The sequence below is a fragment of the Pezoporus flaviventris genome, unplaced genomic scaffold (assembly GCF_033815535.1).
Source record: "Pezoporus flaviventris isolate CSIRO_AGI_PZ_B2104156 unplaced genomic scaffold, CSIRO_AGI_Pfla_v1 ptg000057l, whole genome shotgun sequence".
In the NCBI taxonomy this organism is placed as follows: Eukaryota; Metazoa; Chordata; class Aves; order Psittaciformes; family Psittacidae; genus Pezoporus; species Pezoporus flaviventris.
The window spans coordinates 5130341-5148098 of NW_026892605.1; the positions used below are offsets into that span (position 1 = coordinate 5130341).

General features: G+C 45.4%; 1 protein-coding gene across 2 annotated transcripts; it reads left to right on the forward strand.

The window, feature by feature from the left end:
- Nucleotides 1-5526: 5526 nt before the first annotated feature.
- HMGCS1 (3-hydroxy-3-methylglutaryl-CoA synthase 1) lies at nucleotides 5527-16831 on the forward strand. 2 transcript variants are annotated; one of them, XM_061469443.1, is made up of 10 exons: nucleotides 5527-5678; nucleotides 10934-11391; nucleotides 11780-11905; nucleotides 12273-12437; nucleotides 13156-13324; nucleotides 13455-13625; nucleotides 14468-14574; nucleotides 14941-15066; nucleotides 15337-15500; nucleotides 15899-16831. In XM_061469443.1, exons 2-10 carry the CDS (start codon nucleotides 10944-10946, stop codon nucleotides 15989-15991), a joined length of 1569 nt encoding a protein of 522 aa, XP_061325427.1. In that variant the 5' UTR covers nucleotides 5527-5678; nucleotides 10934-10943; the 3' UTR covers nucleotides 15992-16831. The 2 variants fall into 2 exon arrangements, with proteins under 2 accessions (XP_061325427.1, XP_061325426.1); XM_061469442.1 differs by lacking the exon at nucleotides 5527-5678 and adding an exon at nucleotides 8777-8886.
- The last annotated feature ends 927 nt before the right edge of the window (nucleotides 16832-17758 follow it).

Here is a 17758-nt window from a genome sequence, read left to right on the forward strand (position 1 = left end):
TAATTTCCATGCTTTTCTACCAGAGACCATCAGTACTTCACAGGATTAGAGCTGCGCAACTAGCTTTTCAGGCTGACACAGGCATGTCTGACACGCATGTGAACCATCTGCTTCACTTACAGAATCATTCAGTGTTTCCACTTGGTAAAGGCAAGTCAGGACAGTCTGGGAGATTTGAGAAAGAAGGGAGCAAAGTCAAGCTGACAGTACAGATGAGAAAAAGTGAAACTATGGCTGTAGTTGAGGCCACAGCAGCATCACCACCACGAGTGGAGTCTGTTATGGGAAGAGGAGGGAAGGGAAGACCCGATTGGTCTGGTCACAGGCTGATGGAAAGATCCATTCAGTCCTGGCTTGCAGACCTGTCAGTTTTAAGTGTGCAGCACAGCTGTGGTTCTCTCTCTGGTTGGAGCACAGTATCTGCTTCCTAGTGGTGACCTCTTTTTGTACTGTCAGCTTTCCTGGGCCCCGCATCTTAGATTTGTATCTGTTCAACAATTATTGCTTCACATTTGAAATTCTGTAATGCTGCAGTTCCCCCTCCTGCACATAGGGTGTAAAAGCAGCAAAGTGGGATCTAAGCACAGTTTTATAGTTTTAATAACTGGAATTGTTACAATTTCACAAATACTCTAAAACCCAGCCATCTCTGCAACTCAAATATTATTGAAATGTTTGCAGTTACTGGACCTACTTTAAGACAGGCTTTGATAGATATGTTTACATTTCCCAGTTCTTCAGAGTGTGTGTTATTGTGTATCAGGTCTCCTGGAGTCAGCAGATCAAATCGAGATTACCAGATGGCAGAAGTCCTCTACCAGCTGCTAGCTGTATTTCAAGTTTGGGGTCCTGTGCATTCTTCTGAGAACTGAATTAGAAACAACTTCTACTAGTCATTCAATCCAGAAAACTTTCTCCCTTGATACTGGATTAAGAACAGCCTTAAAAGATCTACTGTCTGGTACAGTTTCATCTATCTCTGAACCCTAAAACACAAATATGTAAAAGAAAATCCTTCCAGTTTCCAAACCTTCACTCGGTGACTTCACACTCCCTTTAGCTGAGCACTGTTTTTGACCTTTGCTATTTTGTGCTTGGCAAAAAAAATAAAATCAATACTTTTTTCAGTAAAATCATCTCAACATCTTGTTTTGTGGAAGAGATTACTATTACACATGACATTGTTTTCCTTGAAAATGCCGGGTAAAGCTTTCTTTTCAATGGGTTTAGGCACCTAAAGATGTAGTTGGCTGCATCTCAAAATCCCAGTGAGAATTTTAGTGACTTAGAAGTGTAGCTCCCATTTATCCAGATTAAGCCTGTAATTAATATTCTTGAAATTTTTAATAAATTAACTCTTATACAGTTTTAAGAAAAAGCTTTAATCATCTGTTTATTTTAAGAGTTATTAACCTAATACAACAGTCTCTATCTGTTTAGGAGGCTTTAGGAAAAAAAAAAGTCATGGAGAGAATTGCTGAAGAATTACTAAACAGAAGCAAGGAACCTGTTGGGTCTATTGAGACAAAATCAGCATCCTGAATTTGATACACTGGCTTAAAATGAGGTGAGTCATCAGACAGCAAACACTTCTCTTTCAAAACAGTACTGGATTAGGAGATCCTACCCACCTTTACACTTGAAAAATTGCAAGAGAGCCTCAAGTTCAAACTCCTCTTTTACCAAAACAGATTGGATTTAATGGATGAAGATGCTTCCTAGCAGCATCTGAGCATGTTTCTTCTCCAAGGTTATTCTGGGTTAGCATGCTGAATTTCTTTAGTAATGCCATCTCTATTAAATGGACCTCTCCTGTCTCAGGTTTCCAGTTCTAAGGTTACCGAGGTGCAGGATTCATTTTTGCACACTGGTCCCATAGGGTCTCAACTGAGAATCTCAGTGGACAGATTTGTCAAGCTATAGGGCCACAAAACGAAAACTTGTGTCATTCTTACAAGCTGGGCTGGAAACAGCAGCAATCACATGTCTGGAGCATAGTTTGGTTAGAGAACTATAATTAATTACCTAAGAAGTTTGGAACAAGATTTACCGAGACCTTTAATGTTATTACTGAGATCTTTTTTAGATATTCATATAAATCAACTGTAGTCTGTTGCAGTACGGGTACAGGCACATCCCTTCTTGTGAAAAAAATAGTATTTTTTTCTAGGAATTCTCTTGCAATATACTCAGTGACAGGAAAAGCAAATAGGAGCCTCATAAAGCTGAATAAAAAGAATAATACAACTGGCAGCAACTATAAAATAAATTGTAATGATTAATAAAAACAAGTAGTAAATATTAGTCTATAACTAGCTAATCATCAAACCAGTCTGCAAGACAAGGACAGCTTCCGTGAGTCCAGAAGAGGCCATGGAGATGATCAGAGGGCTGGAGCACCTCTGCTGTGAAGGCAGGCTGAGAGAGCTGGGCTTGTTCAGCCTGAAGAAGAGAAGGCTCCTTAAGGGGAGACCTTAGGGCAGCTCCCAGGACCTAAAGGGGCCAATAGGAAATCTGGAGAAGGACTTTTTACAAGAGCATGTAGTGACAGGACAAGGGGGAATGGCTTTAAACTGACAGCTGGGAGATTTAGATTAGATATTAGGGAAAAATTCTTCACTGTGAGGGTGGTGTGGTTGTGCCCAGAGAAGCTGTGGCTGCCCCATCCCTGACAGTGCTCAAGGCCAGGCTGGAGGGGGCATTGAGCAACCTGCTCTAGTGGAAGGTGTCCCTGCCCATGGCAGGGGGTTGGATGTAAATTTAAATTAGCATCTGGATCCAGAAACATCCTGAGGAGACAAATACATTGCTCTTAGCAGTGTAGGTCAGATACCTGGTCTCTGAATTTAACTTCAGACAACTATTAAGAAAATATGACTGCATTGTGTCCTTAACCTCAGTTTAAAATTCTGAAAATCCAGCAATTGTTCATCACATTTTACTTTTTAGCTTTCCTTCATCATCTGCAGGGTGTAATCTTCAAATACACTTCAGTACTGAAACCATAGGAGAACACGGTTATAATTTTATTGCCTATAGACTGCTAATTTGTTAGGGTTTGTTTGTTTGTCTGGTGTTTGGGTTTTTGCTTTTGGGGGTTTTGGGGGGGTTTGGGCTTTGTTGTTGGTTTTTTTTTTTTGCAAAGAAATGATTTTAAATTAATAGTAATGATTTCATGCATGTCTATGTCATGCTACCTTCTACAACACAGAAAGTTAATATCAAAGACTATGGGATGCCTTCCATCCTCTTGTACCGCGGACCATGGAAAAGAAAGCAATAATATAAATCATCTCCCCAAGCTGATCCTAGTCATTTTGGCACTTTTTTTTTATTAGATCTGTAAAGATGTAATAAAGGTAAGAAGATTCATCTTTACATCTGTATTTACTGTTGACTACACACCAAAAAAAAGAATCACAAAAACCCATTCTGCCTTTACCATTTTGAAGGCAAATACGACATTTATCTGAAAACAAAACAAAACGTGGCACTGTAAGCCCAGGCTCACAAGAGAGCAGATTTAAGCTTTCAGGGAGCAGTAAGGGCAGGTGAGCCAGGAACAGAATGTGACAACAAAGCTGGCAGGCAGTGACCTCGTTCTGACGGTGCCCAAACAAAAAAGCAGAGTGGGGCCAGCAACGGCAAGCAGGGTCAGAGCGACCCCAGGTTTCCAGAGGAGTCCATAGTGACAAGCAGGCTGAAGGTGAGGCTGGCAAGTCAAGTCAGTGGGTCAGGATCAGTAAGGGACGTAGACAGGCATAGGCATACCAGGCAGTGCTGCCCAGGCCAGGGCCCAGCCTCGAAGAGAGCTTCAAGTGAAGGGGAAGAGGCCACCCAGGCGACAAATCACAGCTCCTCATCACACTTCTGTTTTCACTGCAGCCCCATCCCAGGCTACATGAATGCCCTGTACCGGAGCTGGCCTTGCCCACAGGCAACTGAGCACCCAGGGAGAAGAGAACGGGGCTGCATGGGGCACACTCACAGCCTTGACATGAGATCCTGCATGGACTGCTTCAGCTCCTCCCGCATGTCTGCTCTTCTCTAAAGCCAGAACACACCAAGCACTCCAGTGACAGGAAACAGTTTGCCACCACAGCATATAATGAGAGGCTGGCATTTGGGCCCTATTTCGAAGTCTAGAACAAGGACGCAGTTCCAGCTTCAGTTCTGTTTTGGGTTTGTTGTTTTTTTCTTTTTTGGTTGTAGGAAGGGAAAAACAGGAGGAATTGAAGTTTTAGATTCCCAGAGCAGAAGATCAACTCAAGGCACAGAAGATAGCAGTGTGACTACATGATGCAGCTATGCTACCATCTATTCAGTTCATATTTTGCCAACGTGTTTTTTTCAGCATTACAAATGGAACAAGCTTATCAAAGACTGCAAGGTGACAGCTGCAAACAAAACTCTCGGTTTCTCAGCAGTATTTCTCAATCCTTGCACTACAAATAGTTCTGCAACAACAACTGTGATTTCAAATGATGGTAACAGAATGTTCAATGTCTCAAGGACAGGAGTTAACACTTTTAAGGAGTTTTTTCGTTTCTTTTGCATTATTTTTACCTGCCCCTAAGGTGGTGAAAATAACACAGGTTTTAGTCTCTGATACAACAGTTGATCAAGGCAGTGTCTTCTGCTAGCTGTAGCAATCAGATCACACAGAACCTGACACCAGCTGCTAAAGGTGTGGTTTTTTTTTACTTGAGAGGTGTTTTACAACTAAATTATCCAGGCTTTAAAACGTGTGTTTTCTATTGACCAGATTCTCATCTGCAATGAAGGTTTGTACTCTCACTGACTCATCTGGGGATGCTCAGTACCCTGTGCAGCAATAGATTAGTACAGGGCCTAAAGGATACAGAGGCAGACATGTGGAACCCGTACATTAGCTGTCAATGTCCCAAGTAACACCACCACCACGAGGTTTGGCTTGGCACTCTGTGGGTTTAACAAGTTTGGAAGGCACTCTCGTCAGAACAGGACAATCCAGGGTAGGACATCGCATTTTCCGTGAAGCAACTTCCCCCCCGTGAGAGCCCCAAATGCCTCGTCCTGGCCTGCCAAGGGCTAGGGCTGCAGAGCGGTTTTGCAGGCCTAAACGTGGGGCTGGCACCACGGTCCCCGACTGCCTGCAGACCCCTCAGCCAGCCGCAGCTGCCCCACAGCCCCACAGCCCCTCACCCGCGGCCACGGCCACACGCGGGACAGCCCTGACAGGGCTACCCCCCAGGAACCCCTGCTGACGGGGGCCGGGCGGGCCTCGCCTCGCCTCGCGTTGCCGGGCAACTGCTTCCTCGCCTCGCCGGGGACCGGCAGCCGTCCTACTCTCACCCGCGGTCGGCAGCGCGCTCCCATTGGCTGCCCCCGCGCGGCGCTCAGCTCCCATTGAGCGCCCGCCGCCTCTGCCGCGTCCCCATTGGCGCGCCGCCCTCTGGCCACGCCGCGTCACTTTCTCACACCATTTCCCCCGCCTTCTCCGCGAGCTGCCGGCCGGCCGGAAGGCGGGACCTGCGCGGCTGCAGTGGTGATTGGCGGGCGGAGCTGCCGCTCAGGGGCCGGTGCGGCGGGGCTATTTAAAAGGCGCCGCACGCCGGCGCCCGGCGCGGTCTCCCGTGTGTGAGAACGGGGAAGAGTGAGGCGCAGCGAGTGACACCGGTAGCCATCGCCTGTATCAGGTGAGTGCGGCTCGGGCTGCGGGAGTCCTGCGGTTCTGCGGCGGCCTTTCCATCTCTCCTCGGCCGCGGGGCGAGGAGGGAGCGGAGCCGCCCGCGGGCTGGGGCTGGGTTGGTATAGCTGGGAGCAGCGTTCTCAGTGGATGCAAGCGCGTTTGAAGTGCCTGCAGTGCGGCAAAAAGGGGGGAAAGATAAAAAAAAGAGTGAAAAAAAGAGAAACGGAGGCGTGCCTGGGTGTCTCTCCACGCGTGTGTCTCTCTTAACGCGGGTGCCAGTACACCCACCGCGTCGCGCGCTGCTCGGAGCATGGCGGAGCATCGTCCGGGGCAGTGCGGCGTGGGGCGCTCCCCGCCTGGGGCAGCCGTCTGAGCCATGCTCCAGCCGAAAAGAGTCGCGTCCCGGTGCCCCGGGTGCTGCCCCCGGGGGAAGCCTCTCCATCCTGAGTGAGCCGTGGCGGGCGGCTGCTGCGGGACTTGACGGGCTCTGCCCGCACCTCGCTGGTCGGGAAGCCGCTGAAAGCATCGACACTCTCGGCGTGTCACCTTACCGTCTCTCAGTGTCGCGACAGAGCGACAAGCCGGAGAAGGCTGGGTGGGCGTATCCCCCTTCCCAGCCTCCCCCTCATGCCACAGGTAGCGGGATGCCGTCGCCTTTTTCCATGATGGCGCTTGTAGCCCGGTGCAGGCACCCCGGCACACACCCGGGTGCGGCCGCAGTCCAAGAGGGTGCACACGGCGAGGTATGGGGGGATGTTTCACGGCAGAATTCAAGGCACCGTCCCCGCAGTTTGGGGTTGTTCCGCCTTTGGCCGGTCTCCCCGCAGCTTCCCCCGGTCCTGTCGGGTTGAGCAGTGTCCGGTACCGTGGCGAGTGCCCTCGACACGGGTGGAGGCAGCCACCTCCCGCGGCGTTGAGCGAGGTCTTCGAGCGCCCGGTGCGGCGGGGTGGCTGCCTGATGTAGCTGCTGAGGCTGCCGGGTCATCGGGGGGTGACATATGAAGAGGGGCTGAAGTGTCCCGCAAGTATCCCTGCTGCCACCCGAGAGGTCGGTGTGTCCGCCAGCTCCCCCTGAGCCGGGAGCTGCTCAGGGAAGCCGCTGAACCCATAGCAGCGTTGTCCGTGGTGAAAGGCTGCAGGCTCAGTTCTTAACTTCCAGCCAAGTGTTCTGCAGGAGTGAAGGACTTCAGCGAGAGCTGATAAAGTCAAATTATTGTCAGAATATTCACAATTGTATAAATATTCTCAAATATATTAATATATGTACCAGTGCATATTCTTAAATATGCAGTAGTTGACACAATAAAAAATATACAAAAATATACAAAGACAATGTAAGGCACCAGTTGTGGTGAGATAACAGATTTCTGGCAACGCTAGCAGAAAGTGGTGGCTCCTTTATGCTGCTCGTTCATTCCCTACAGAATCCTGAGGGGACACAAGACAAAGCATTCTTAAGTGTCTATATGAAAACCTCTGGCATTCTCAGTCTGTTAAAAGAAATTGTACTTTCTCAAAGCTTTTCTTTTCAGTCAAAACTGAGTTATGGGATGTTGTTTGCTGGTTGACCAAGAGGACAAAAGGCTGTTTGTTTTGCATTAAGTAAACAATTTTTTTTCCTGTAATGACTAACTGGCTTAAGCTGTCCCGTTTCCTTCAGTGACCAGAACAACTTAATAAAGCCATGATTCTTCTTGTAGTACAGCTGGTAGCCCTATGACAGATGCTATCTGAGGTATGTTTGGTGACCTTGATATTAGCTGAGCCACAAAAAGGAGCCTCCCTTTAGCTGTCTTCTGCAGAAAGCTTTCTGATGAAAAAGGCCAAGTCCTTATGTGCTGCATGAGTTGGCTTTGTGTGTAACTTAAAGAAAATTGAGCCTCTTAAGATTCTCTGCAGCCTCTTAACTCGTGGCTTTCTGGCTCCTGGGGCAAAAATATGCTCAGCTTTGGGGTCAAGGCTTGTCCTTGGGATGGCTGCCAGACACTGTGGTGAGCCAGCAAGAATGTAAATTTCCTTTTTGACCCCTGGCCCTTTTTGAAGAAAGTGAGGTACATTGCGCCAGAAAGAGCTGGACCCCAAGGCCATTTCTGCAGCTGGTACCTTGGGATCTTACTGTTGGTATTGTGTCTGCACTTGTACAGGGAGCTGGAAAGCATCCTCCTCCTCTGCAGTGCCTGTGGTGAAATGATGCTCGTGGAGCAAATTTTGGACCACAGTGCTGCTCTGCGTCCCCATAAGATGCATGTGACTTGCTCATTGTGCTGCTGAAGAGGGGACCTGAGCTTGTCCCACAGCTCCTGGGGAGTCTCTGGACCATCATGCTCCCTTCTCTGCCTGTGGCTTTAGGAAAGCTGTGATGGCCACTCCATTTCTAACAGTGTAAACCCGTTGCTATGCCGTAACAAATCAGTAATCCTGCTCACCAGCTTCCTGGAGGTGGAAACATACAATGGTTTGGGTAGAAAGGAACCTTAAAGATCATCCAGTTCCAACCACCCTAGCATGGGCAGAGACACCTTCTGCTAGACAAGGTTGCTCAAAGCCCCTTGAAGCCTGTCCTTGAACACTGCCACAGATGGGGCAGCCACAACTTCTGTGGGCAGCCTATGCCAGCATCTGAACATACTTGCAGTGAAGAACTTCTTCCTAATGTCTAATCTAAATCTGCCCTTTGCCAGTTTAAAGCCATTCCCCCTTGTCCTATGACTACATAGCCTTGCCAAAAGTCCTCTCCCACATTTAGTAGCCCCTTTAGGCACCGGAAGCTGCACTAAGGTCTATCCAGAGCCTTCTCTTCTCCAGGCTGAACAACCCAACTTTCTCTCCTGTCTCCATAGCAGAGTTTCTCCAGCGCTCTAATCATTTTCGTGGACTCCTCTGGACTCGCTTCAGCAATTACACGTCCCTCTTGTATCCCCTCCGAGCGGAACACAGTGCTGCAGGTGAGGTCTCGGCAGAGCAGAGGTGGAGAGTCACCTCCCGTGACCTGCTGGCCTCCTTCTGATGCAGCCCGGCACACAGCTGTCTGGGCTGCAGGAGGTGCCGGCGCTCCCAGCGCCTCAAGGGGCCCCTCAGAGCTGGAGGCAGGCCGGCTAGCGCCGCCGTCCCGACGCAGGAGCGGGGCGATCTTCCCGCGCCTGCGCACTTAGCGCCTGCCCGATCCGCATGCGCGGCCCGTCGTGCCGGCACCCGGCGATGGGATTCCGCACCGTGTAAGGGCCGTGGCGGCGGCGGTGTGAGGCGGGGGTGGATGGTTGGCCGTTTGGCGCTGCGCTGCGGTGGAAGTGGGGGCTGCGGGTGCGACGGGGCGTGACCCCCCACGCCACTTCGGTGGTTCTTGGCCGTGTCCTAGGCCGGGTCACCGGTAACCTTGAGCCGTTTGCGGGGCCGCGGCCGGGGGGGGGTTGCCCGCCGCCCTCAGCAAGGCCGCGGCTTTGCGCTCAGATGAGGGGCTTCTTGACAAGGGTGGGTTGAGGGGAAGGAGGTCGCGGTCGGGCACGGGATGTGGCGAGTAGACAGGAAAGCATGAGGTCGGGTGGCAGCGGGGTGAACGCCAAACGGCTTGTTTCGCTTCACATCGCGACGGTGAGCTGTGCCCTCAGCGGCGCTTCAGTCGGCCGCTTTAAATAGCGTTTTCCTCCCGTTCACAGGCTGCAAATGAAAGGTTTAGGTACCTTATAGGTATAGTTGAGTTTGCTGGAGGCAGTTGAAATGGTGAACCACAGGCTCGGACTTCAGTTTCATAAGAACATACCTGTAACAGAAAACACTTGAAGTTTTCCTGATGCTTGTCTTAATATGCATCCTGTAAAGTCGGCATTCCTGCAGGACTAGACTTTATTCCTGTCCTGGGTTAACTACAGCTGTCAGCTAAGTACCACTCAGCTTCTCAGTGGGAGAAGGGGAGGAGAACTGGGAAAAAAAAAGTAAAACCTGTGGGTTGAGATAAGAACAGTTTAGTAATTAAAGGCAATATAATACTACTGCTAGTGATAATAATAATGAAAAGGGAAATAAGAAAAAAACAAAACAAGAAGAAAACCGTAATAAGCACAAGTGATGCACAGTACCCTCAACAGCTCACTACCCACTGACCAATACCCAGCCCAACCTGAGCAGTGATCAGTCCCTTGGGGGTAACCCTCCCCAGTTCATGTACTGGGCATGCTGTGGTATGGAATACCCCTTTGGCTAGTCTGGATCAGGTGTCCTGTCTCTGCTCTCTCAGCTTCTTGTGCCCCTCCTCACTGGCAGAGCATGAGACTGAAAAGTCCTTTATCAGGGTAAGCACTACTGACTTTGGTGTGTTACCAGCATTACTTCTCAGACTAAAACCAAAACACAGCACTGCGCGAGCTATTAGGAAGAAAATTATCTCAGCCAAAATCAGGATAGTTCCTTTAAACAGCTCGCTAAGGCTTTATGGAAGAAATTGGGTCAGTTTGATGTTACTTGCAGCTGGGCATGAAGGGGACAAGTGCTCTGTAAGGAAATGAGCAAAACTGCAGAAAGGTGGTGCACAGCTGTATAATGGGGATAGGGCTAAAATAACAGGATGTAAAATATTCTCGAGTGTAGTGACAATAAATTTACAGGGTTAAAATAAGAAAACTAGGTCTATCAGGAGGAATCCCTTTGTATTCATTTTGGTATGTGAAATGCTTCTCAAGGCCTGGTGTTGGTAGTTCCAGTGTTCTGGAATACCAAAACAGTATGCTTAAAAAAAACCCCAAAACCCAACCCAACCAGAAATAAAGAAAAAAGAACAAACATCAGAAAAGTGCCTGCAAAAAAAAATTATCCCATGTTTCTAGCTTGGTTGTGTAAAATTGAGACTTGCGTATAAGCAGAAATACAATAATGGAACATTAATATGAACTAATTTCTCAAACAACACTTGTTAAGCACATGGTTTGCTTTGGTGAAATAACTTGGGCTTAACCTTCATCTGTTCATCTCCAGGGCTGAAATCTGTGTTTTTACTTAAAACTACTTCTTAATATAAAAATGTTGCAGAGCTTCTAGTGATGTTTACAGTACACTCAGACCAAATTCTTCCCAGGGGGCAGAGGCTCGCCTTTTGCAAATAACTGACCTTGCAGAATACCTGAAATATAACTTCTTCTACAAGTCTGCAGAAAGTGAAAGTAGGTCTCTCAAAATGCATGTGAATAAATCAGCCTTTTTTTTTTTTTTTTTTTTTTTGTATGTGTGTGTGTGTGCATGTGTGGTTTTTTGTTTGTTTTTTTTTCTTTAAAGATCTACCACGATGCCTGGGTCTCTTCCGGTGAATGCTGAATACCGTTGGCCCAAAGATGTGGGAATTGTTGCACTGGAGATATATTTCCCCTCTCAGTACGTTGACCAGACAGAGCTGGAGAAGTATGATGGTGTGGATGCTGGGAAGTACACCATTGGGCTGGGCCAGTCAAGAATGGGGTTCTGCTCCGACCGGGAGGATATCAATTCTCTCTGTCTGACTGTGGTTCAGAAGCTGATGGAGAGGAACAGCCTTTCCTATGATTGTATTGGGAGATTGGAGGTTGGAACAGAGACGATAATTGATAAATCAAAATCTGTGAAGACTGTCCTGATGCAGCTCTTTGAAGAATCTGGTAATACAGATGTAGAAGGCATTGACACCACCAATGCATGCTATGGAGGCACTGCTGCTCTTTTTAATGCCATTAATTGGATCGAGTCCAGTTCTTGGGATGGTAAGTTCAGGGTATTTTCTTGGGAAAGTTATGTCATCCTCTGGCTTTGGGTAGTCTGCCTCATAACGACAGTGTTCATGTTTAACCATGTAAAACCCAGAGGTTAAACTGTTTTTCCCTTCTGACGTCTTACTCTTAAATGCACTGGACTTTAAGTTCAACTCCAGTGGGAAAAAAAAAATGATGACATGGTTAGTAATCACTGGTCTTTTCCAGTAAATTTCTGTGGCTGCTAAGTAATTGAAATGTGGGGGGAAAGGTCAAGATGGAAGAGCCCCTTAAGTAGTGGGGTCATCTCCTCTGTGACCAACATCTGGAAATTGCAGATGGGTGTTAAAATATGCTTGATTCTTGGCTATTTCTCATTATTTGTGTGTGGTTTTCACAGGACGCTATGCACTTGTTGTTGCTGGAGACATAGCTGTGTATGCCACTGGAAATGCCAGGCCAACAGGTGGAGCTGGTGCTGTTGCTATGCTGGTTGGTCCAAATGCTCCATTAATTTTTGAGAGAGGTTAGTCCTGTGGAAAGAAACAAATACTGTTTATCCAGATAACTGGATCTGTTTGGAAGCCTGTTTCTTGTGCTTTGCTTGAGGGCTGGATTAACTCTCACCATGTCAGAAATTGTGCTGTCAGCTCTCACTCTGGGCTAACTTGGGCAAGTCCCGTTATAAGATGCATCAAGGAGCAACTAGAGATGCTCATGTCTGTTTATTTCCTCGGGGATTCTACAATAAAGTTGTCAAAGAGTGGGCCTGAAGTGCTATGAAAACCTGCTTAATGGGGGCCAGATATTGCTTGTTTCCCCAAATGTGTTAAGTGATAGATTCAAGTTGACTCAAAGCAGCTGAATAATTTTTGTCAATTTCTGTCCATTAGGGTTGCGTGGAACCCATATGCAACATGCATATGACTTCTATAAGCCAGATATGGTCTCTGAATATCCTGTAGTTGATGGCAAACTCTCTATACAGTGCTACCTCAGTGCATTAGATCGCTGCTATACTGTTTATCGCAACAAAATCCACGCCCAGTGGCAAAAAGGTACGCAGTCTGACCTGGTGATATTGCAAGATCTGGCAATTATTGGAATGTGTCTCTGTGCTGGCAGCGTACTTTCAGAGTTTTAGCATTCGGTATGAAGACTAGTTCCCATCTTGGTTTTGCATGTTCTGAGGCGTTTCAAATGTTTTGTCTCTCCCATAAGAAATGTTTTACATCTGTTCTGGTATGGCTGAGTACCTGATAGTAAGCAGCAGTCTCTATAAAGCTTATCTTGGTGTAATGTGTAATACCGTGCTTAAAAAAGCGTGTTATTTCCACTCCTTCACATAATATGCTCTTAAGATACTGGGGTTAATATTTAAATGTTACGTAACTATACTGATTTTTTTTTTTTTTTTTTAACCTCACATGTTTAGTAATTGCTTTACTCATATTAAGGGCCAGTGAAGATTAGCTAATTAAATGAAGTAGACTGTTACATCAAAATGCTGAAAAGGAATAGGGAGATTTTGTTAAGCTTATAGCTTTTTCTTCTAGGAGGTCAAATGCTGGTGCAAAAGATCAGTAGGAAACTAACCTGTAAATAGAAGTAGCAGCAGTGTTTTAAATGATCTTGACAGGCATAGTTAGTCTTACTGTAGTGTCTTGTATGGTGATGTGATACAATCACTAGTACCTTGCCACCCTTGTATTTTATTTTCATAGTTGAACTAAGTGCTAAACATAAGTTGTAACACAACATTTCTGCCACTTCCAGAGGGGATAGGCAGACGTTTCACCTTGAATGACTTTGGATTCATGATCTTTCATTCTCCCTACTGTAAACTGGTCCAGAAATCTGTGGCTAGACTCTTGCTGAATGACTTTCTCAGTGACCAGAACCCAGAAACAGCAGATGGTATTTTCAGTGGGTTGGAGGCTTTCAGGTGAGAATGGCTACTATCTTCCTTATTCATATGATCTTAACTTGTTACACCTCCAGTGTTTGTCTTTACTTTCTGTATTTAGTAAAAGTAATTTAGTAACTGTTTATGAATGTCTTTTTTTTTTTAATAGGGATGTAAAACTTGAGGATACATATTTTGACAGAGATGTGGAAAAAGCTTTCATGAAAGCCAGTGCAGAGCTCTTCAATCAGAAAACCAAAGCTTCGTTACTTGTGTCCAATCAGAATGGAAATATGTACACCCCTTCAGTCTATGGTTGCCTTGCCTCTCTTCTAGCCCAGTAAGCATAAAATAATGGGAAAAAGTCATAGCTTTTTATATGTAAGGTTATAAAAGGTCTTTGTTTCAGAAAGCCTTTTGTAAACATACCATCTAGCAAACCTTTTCCTACTAGATGGCCTTAAGCAGAAAGCCTGAAGTTAAAAAAACGATTGTGCATGCACAGTTGGGTTCAGGTGACAAGCAGATTCAAAAGTTATTTGTCAGAAGCTGATCTGAAACAGCTGCTTACTTCCTGCTGAAGAAGGATCTTATTTATGAGGTGGTATGTTTTCCCAGCCTCAACCTTCCCTATCCTGCCCCTCTCCAAAAAAAGGCCTCACTGCAGTGGCAGAGAGTATCAGAATGCCTTCTCTGTTTCACTTATAATAAGCAAAGCCAAATTAAATTAGGGGCTTAGGAGGGGGTTGTTTGGTTGTTGTTTAGGGGGTTTATTTTGTTTGGTTTTTTGTTTTTTTTTTCAGTGGCAGACTTTTACAAAATCATGTTAAGTTTAAGCTAAGCAATTCCTCTTGGATCCTTTTTTTGTTATTCTGACTTTGCCTTCCAAGATATGATCGTTCATTTTAGGCTTTAGGTCACTTAAGAAGGAAAACTGCCTTCTGGATAATAATATTCTGGGCATTTCCTTGCTCTGTTTTGCTTAGGCAGCTTTGGAAGTCATCACATAACAGCCACGCCTGATGCTGTTTAAAAGTCATTTAAGCACATAGCATGCAAAATGTGTATTGTAGTCAGTATAACTCACTGGCTGCTTCTGCTGAGCTAGCTGCAGTTCCTAGTTACTTAAATTTGGCACTTTGGCTTAATTCTCACTCTATATAACTGTTGCTTGGTTTGCAGGTACTCCCCAGAGCAGCTTGCAGGACAGAGAATCAGTGTGTTTTCATATGGCTCTGGGTTTGCTGCTACGCTGTATTCCATCAGAGTTACGCAGGATGCCACTCCTGGTGAGTGAAAGGAAGAAATGTTAATTAACTCCCTTGCACAGCTCCCAGCTAAATGCCTCATGACACTACTCACCAGAATAAGTAAACCTGCAGAGCAGTGCTTAATGACAGTAATGCTAAATTGAAGATGTTCCAACTCCTGGGAATGTTTTACATGTCTCGTTGGGCAAATAAGTAATATTCTTCAAATTCCATTGCTGTTTTGATGGAATAATTTGGAATATTTTCAATATTCAATTTTCAGTATTCAATACAGCAGGTTTAGCTGCTGTAATGCAAAACATTTTGAATGAGATTGAAATGTTAACATGCTAACACACAGATCTTGGCACTGGTGCGACCTTACATGATGGTTCTGTATTGTAGGCTCTGCACTGGACAAAATTACTGCCAGTCTGTCCGATCTCAAAACAAGACTTGACTCAAGAAAATGTATTGCACCGGATGTCTTTGCTGAAAATATGAAGATCAGACAGGAAACGCATCATTTGGGTAAGAGCTTCATAAGTATAAATTGTTTGTAGTTTCACAGCAAAATTCTCATCACTTAGTTCACTTGACTTTCAACTGTTAGGGTGTAGAATAAAGGAAATGTCCAACTTTTTTCTACTTCTGACAGCTCATGTTCATTGGTCCAGTGAGGCTGACATGAAAATGTAGATTTGTTTTTTTCTGTCTTACTGTGTCCAAACTTCAAAGCCCTGTGCTGTGTAAAACTGTTATCAGGAACCAATTAACAGTGTATTCCTGGCTTTGTTACAGCCAACTATATTCCACAGTGCTCGGTGGAAGATCTCTTTGAGGGAACTTGGTACCTTGTGCGTGTGGATGAAAAGCACAGGAGAACATACGCACGGCGCCCGCTCATGGGTGATGGACCGCTGGAGGCAGGTGTTGAAGTTGTCCACCCAGGCGTTGTTCATGAGGTGAACGCTCGGCACTCTTTTAAAAGTTGAAGCTAAATGGTGGAACGGTTTGTGTGTTTGTCATAGCATGTGCATGTATGTTAAAGGAAGAAGTGGCTTCACAAGGTATATTAAGTACTTAGCTAATCTATATGAGTAAAAGAAGTAAAAAAAAAAAATTGAACATGGGATTTTAAAATGTACATTTCATCATAACAAGAATGAAACTGCACAAGAATGAAACAAGAACAAAGTGGCTTTTCATGTTACCGGTTTGCATGAAGCATGACCAATTCAGTTGACTTAAAACAAAGCTGTCCAGTGCAGCATGAATGTTGTTGAGATTTGGACTAGCCATGAAGTATGGATGTCTGTGAACTAGAAAACTGTATTTAATGTTTTTTTTCCCTTCTTCTTAGCACATCCCAAGCCCTGCTAAGAAAGTGCCAAGAATCCCTGCAACAACAGAATCTGAAGGCGTTACTGTTGCCATTTCCAATGGGGAGCATTAAGATACCTCTGTGAGGTGGGGAATGAAGCAAGGTGTGAGGGTAGGGTAACAGAGGGAGAGGATTGCAGTAGTGCTCAAGTTTCAGTGCACAGTAGTACTTCATTGGAGAATGGAAAACTGTTAAAGCTCCTTGAAAAGCTTTGTCATAATATGGTATGCTGATGTTTATGGTATTTTCAAGACACTAAATTCATGAATATACTGGGGATGGAGGGACTTGCCAGGGGCTGTGTGGATTCATTAACATGTCCATTTTTATTTTTCTTTTCAATTGCTGAGTAGTAGCTGTAGTCCATTACAAGGTGTTTGTACACAGAAAAAATCTTTTGCTTGCTCTTTCCATTCAAAATGACTTGAAACCTACACTGTTAACTTCTACTGTTAACGTCTACTTCAAACCTCCACTATTAACTTCTACTGTTAACTTCTACTTTTAACCTATACTGTTAACTTCAAGTGTGTGGCAAGCTAGTCCAGGCTTATCATGTTTGGATTCTCAGTGCCTTGACAGTAAGCTGTCTTCAGAATACTGTGCTTCTCTTTCTCTATACCACCCTCCTCTTTTCTGCCAGTCTGCATCCCATCACCCCATTGCTTTGGGAAATACAACCAAGTAGCACTCATTGCTGAAGAAGAATCTCTCTTCCCTGTCAGAATGACTGGATCAAGAATGGCTAGACTGACAGGTGGTTTTCTTCCAAGAAACTTTGTGACCTGCTGTCTTAGTTACTGTGGGATTCCTCTGAACACCCGTAATGTGTATTTTGTGCCAGCTTTATAAATCACAGCAGCGTGGGTGGAAAGAGAAAGAGGAGGGATAGGGATTTTTTTCTTCCAAAGATATGGGTTCATTGATGTGGCATCTTTCAGGATTGTCTAGTAGATCCCATTTGGAGTAATTGTACAGTTCTGGTTTCCTCAACATAAGAAGGACATGGAGCTGTTGGAGTAAGTCCGGAGGAGGATAATAAGGGGCTTGGAGCATCTCCCATATGAATACAGGCTGACAAAATTGGGACTGTTCAGCCTGGAAAAGAGAAGGCTGTGTGGAGACCTCATAGCAGCTTCCCAGTATCTGAAGGGGGCCTACAAGGTTGCCAGAGAAGGACTCTTAATCAGGGACAGTAGGGATAGTACAAGGGGTAATGGGTTCAAACCCACGAGAAGTGCAGGTTAGATGTAAGGAAGAAGTTCTTTACTGTGAGGGTGGTGAGGCACTGGGACAGGTTGGCGAAAGAAGTTGTGAGTGCTCCATCCTTGTCTGTGTTCAAGGCCAGGTTGGACAGTCTTGGGCAACATGGTCCAGGGTGAGGCATCCCCACCCATGGAAGGGGGATTGGAACTGGATGATCTTAAGGTCCTTTCCAACCCAAACCATTCCATGATTCCATGGTTCTATAATTATCTAAGGCAGCAGAATTTTCATATAGTACTTCCAGATATTACTGAGCTGTTTTAATTGGCAGACGAAGAAAGGGAGAAACGTCACTGGCCTCTCACTAGTCTTTATATAACACATTTCTGAAAGACTGTTTCTGACTTTGAATTTGGCTTTGTACCTTGAAATCCTTCTGACTAATGGTGATACTGTAGGAGTAGGGTCTTTTTTTTTTTTTTCTCCTTTCTTGTTTTTTTCCCAATATGCAAGCTAAAAGCTATCAGTTTTGCAACAGGTAGATATACCATACTAATGGGGATTCCATTCTGGTAGATTTTTAAAGTCCAGATTGGAAATTAACTATGACATGAGCCTTGTAAGCTTGTAATA

Bases quoted from the DNA above. Each gene is read 5' to 3' on its own strand.
- HMGCS1 (XM_061469442.1), top strand. From the start codon at position 8,840: ATGCGCGGCCCGTCGTGCCGGCACCCGGCGATGGGATTCCGCACCGT. The intron at 8,887-10,933 runs GTAAGGGCCGTG...TTTTCTTTAAAG, and splicing joins GCGATGGGATTCCGCACCGT to ATCTACCACGATGCCTGGGT. The intron at 15,501-15,898 runs GTGAACGCTCGG...CCTTCTTCTTAG, and splicing joins ACCCAGGCGTTGTTCATGAG to CACATCCCAAGCCCTGCTAA.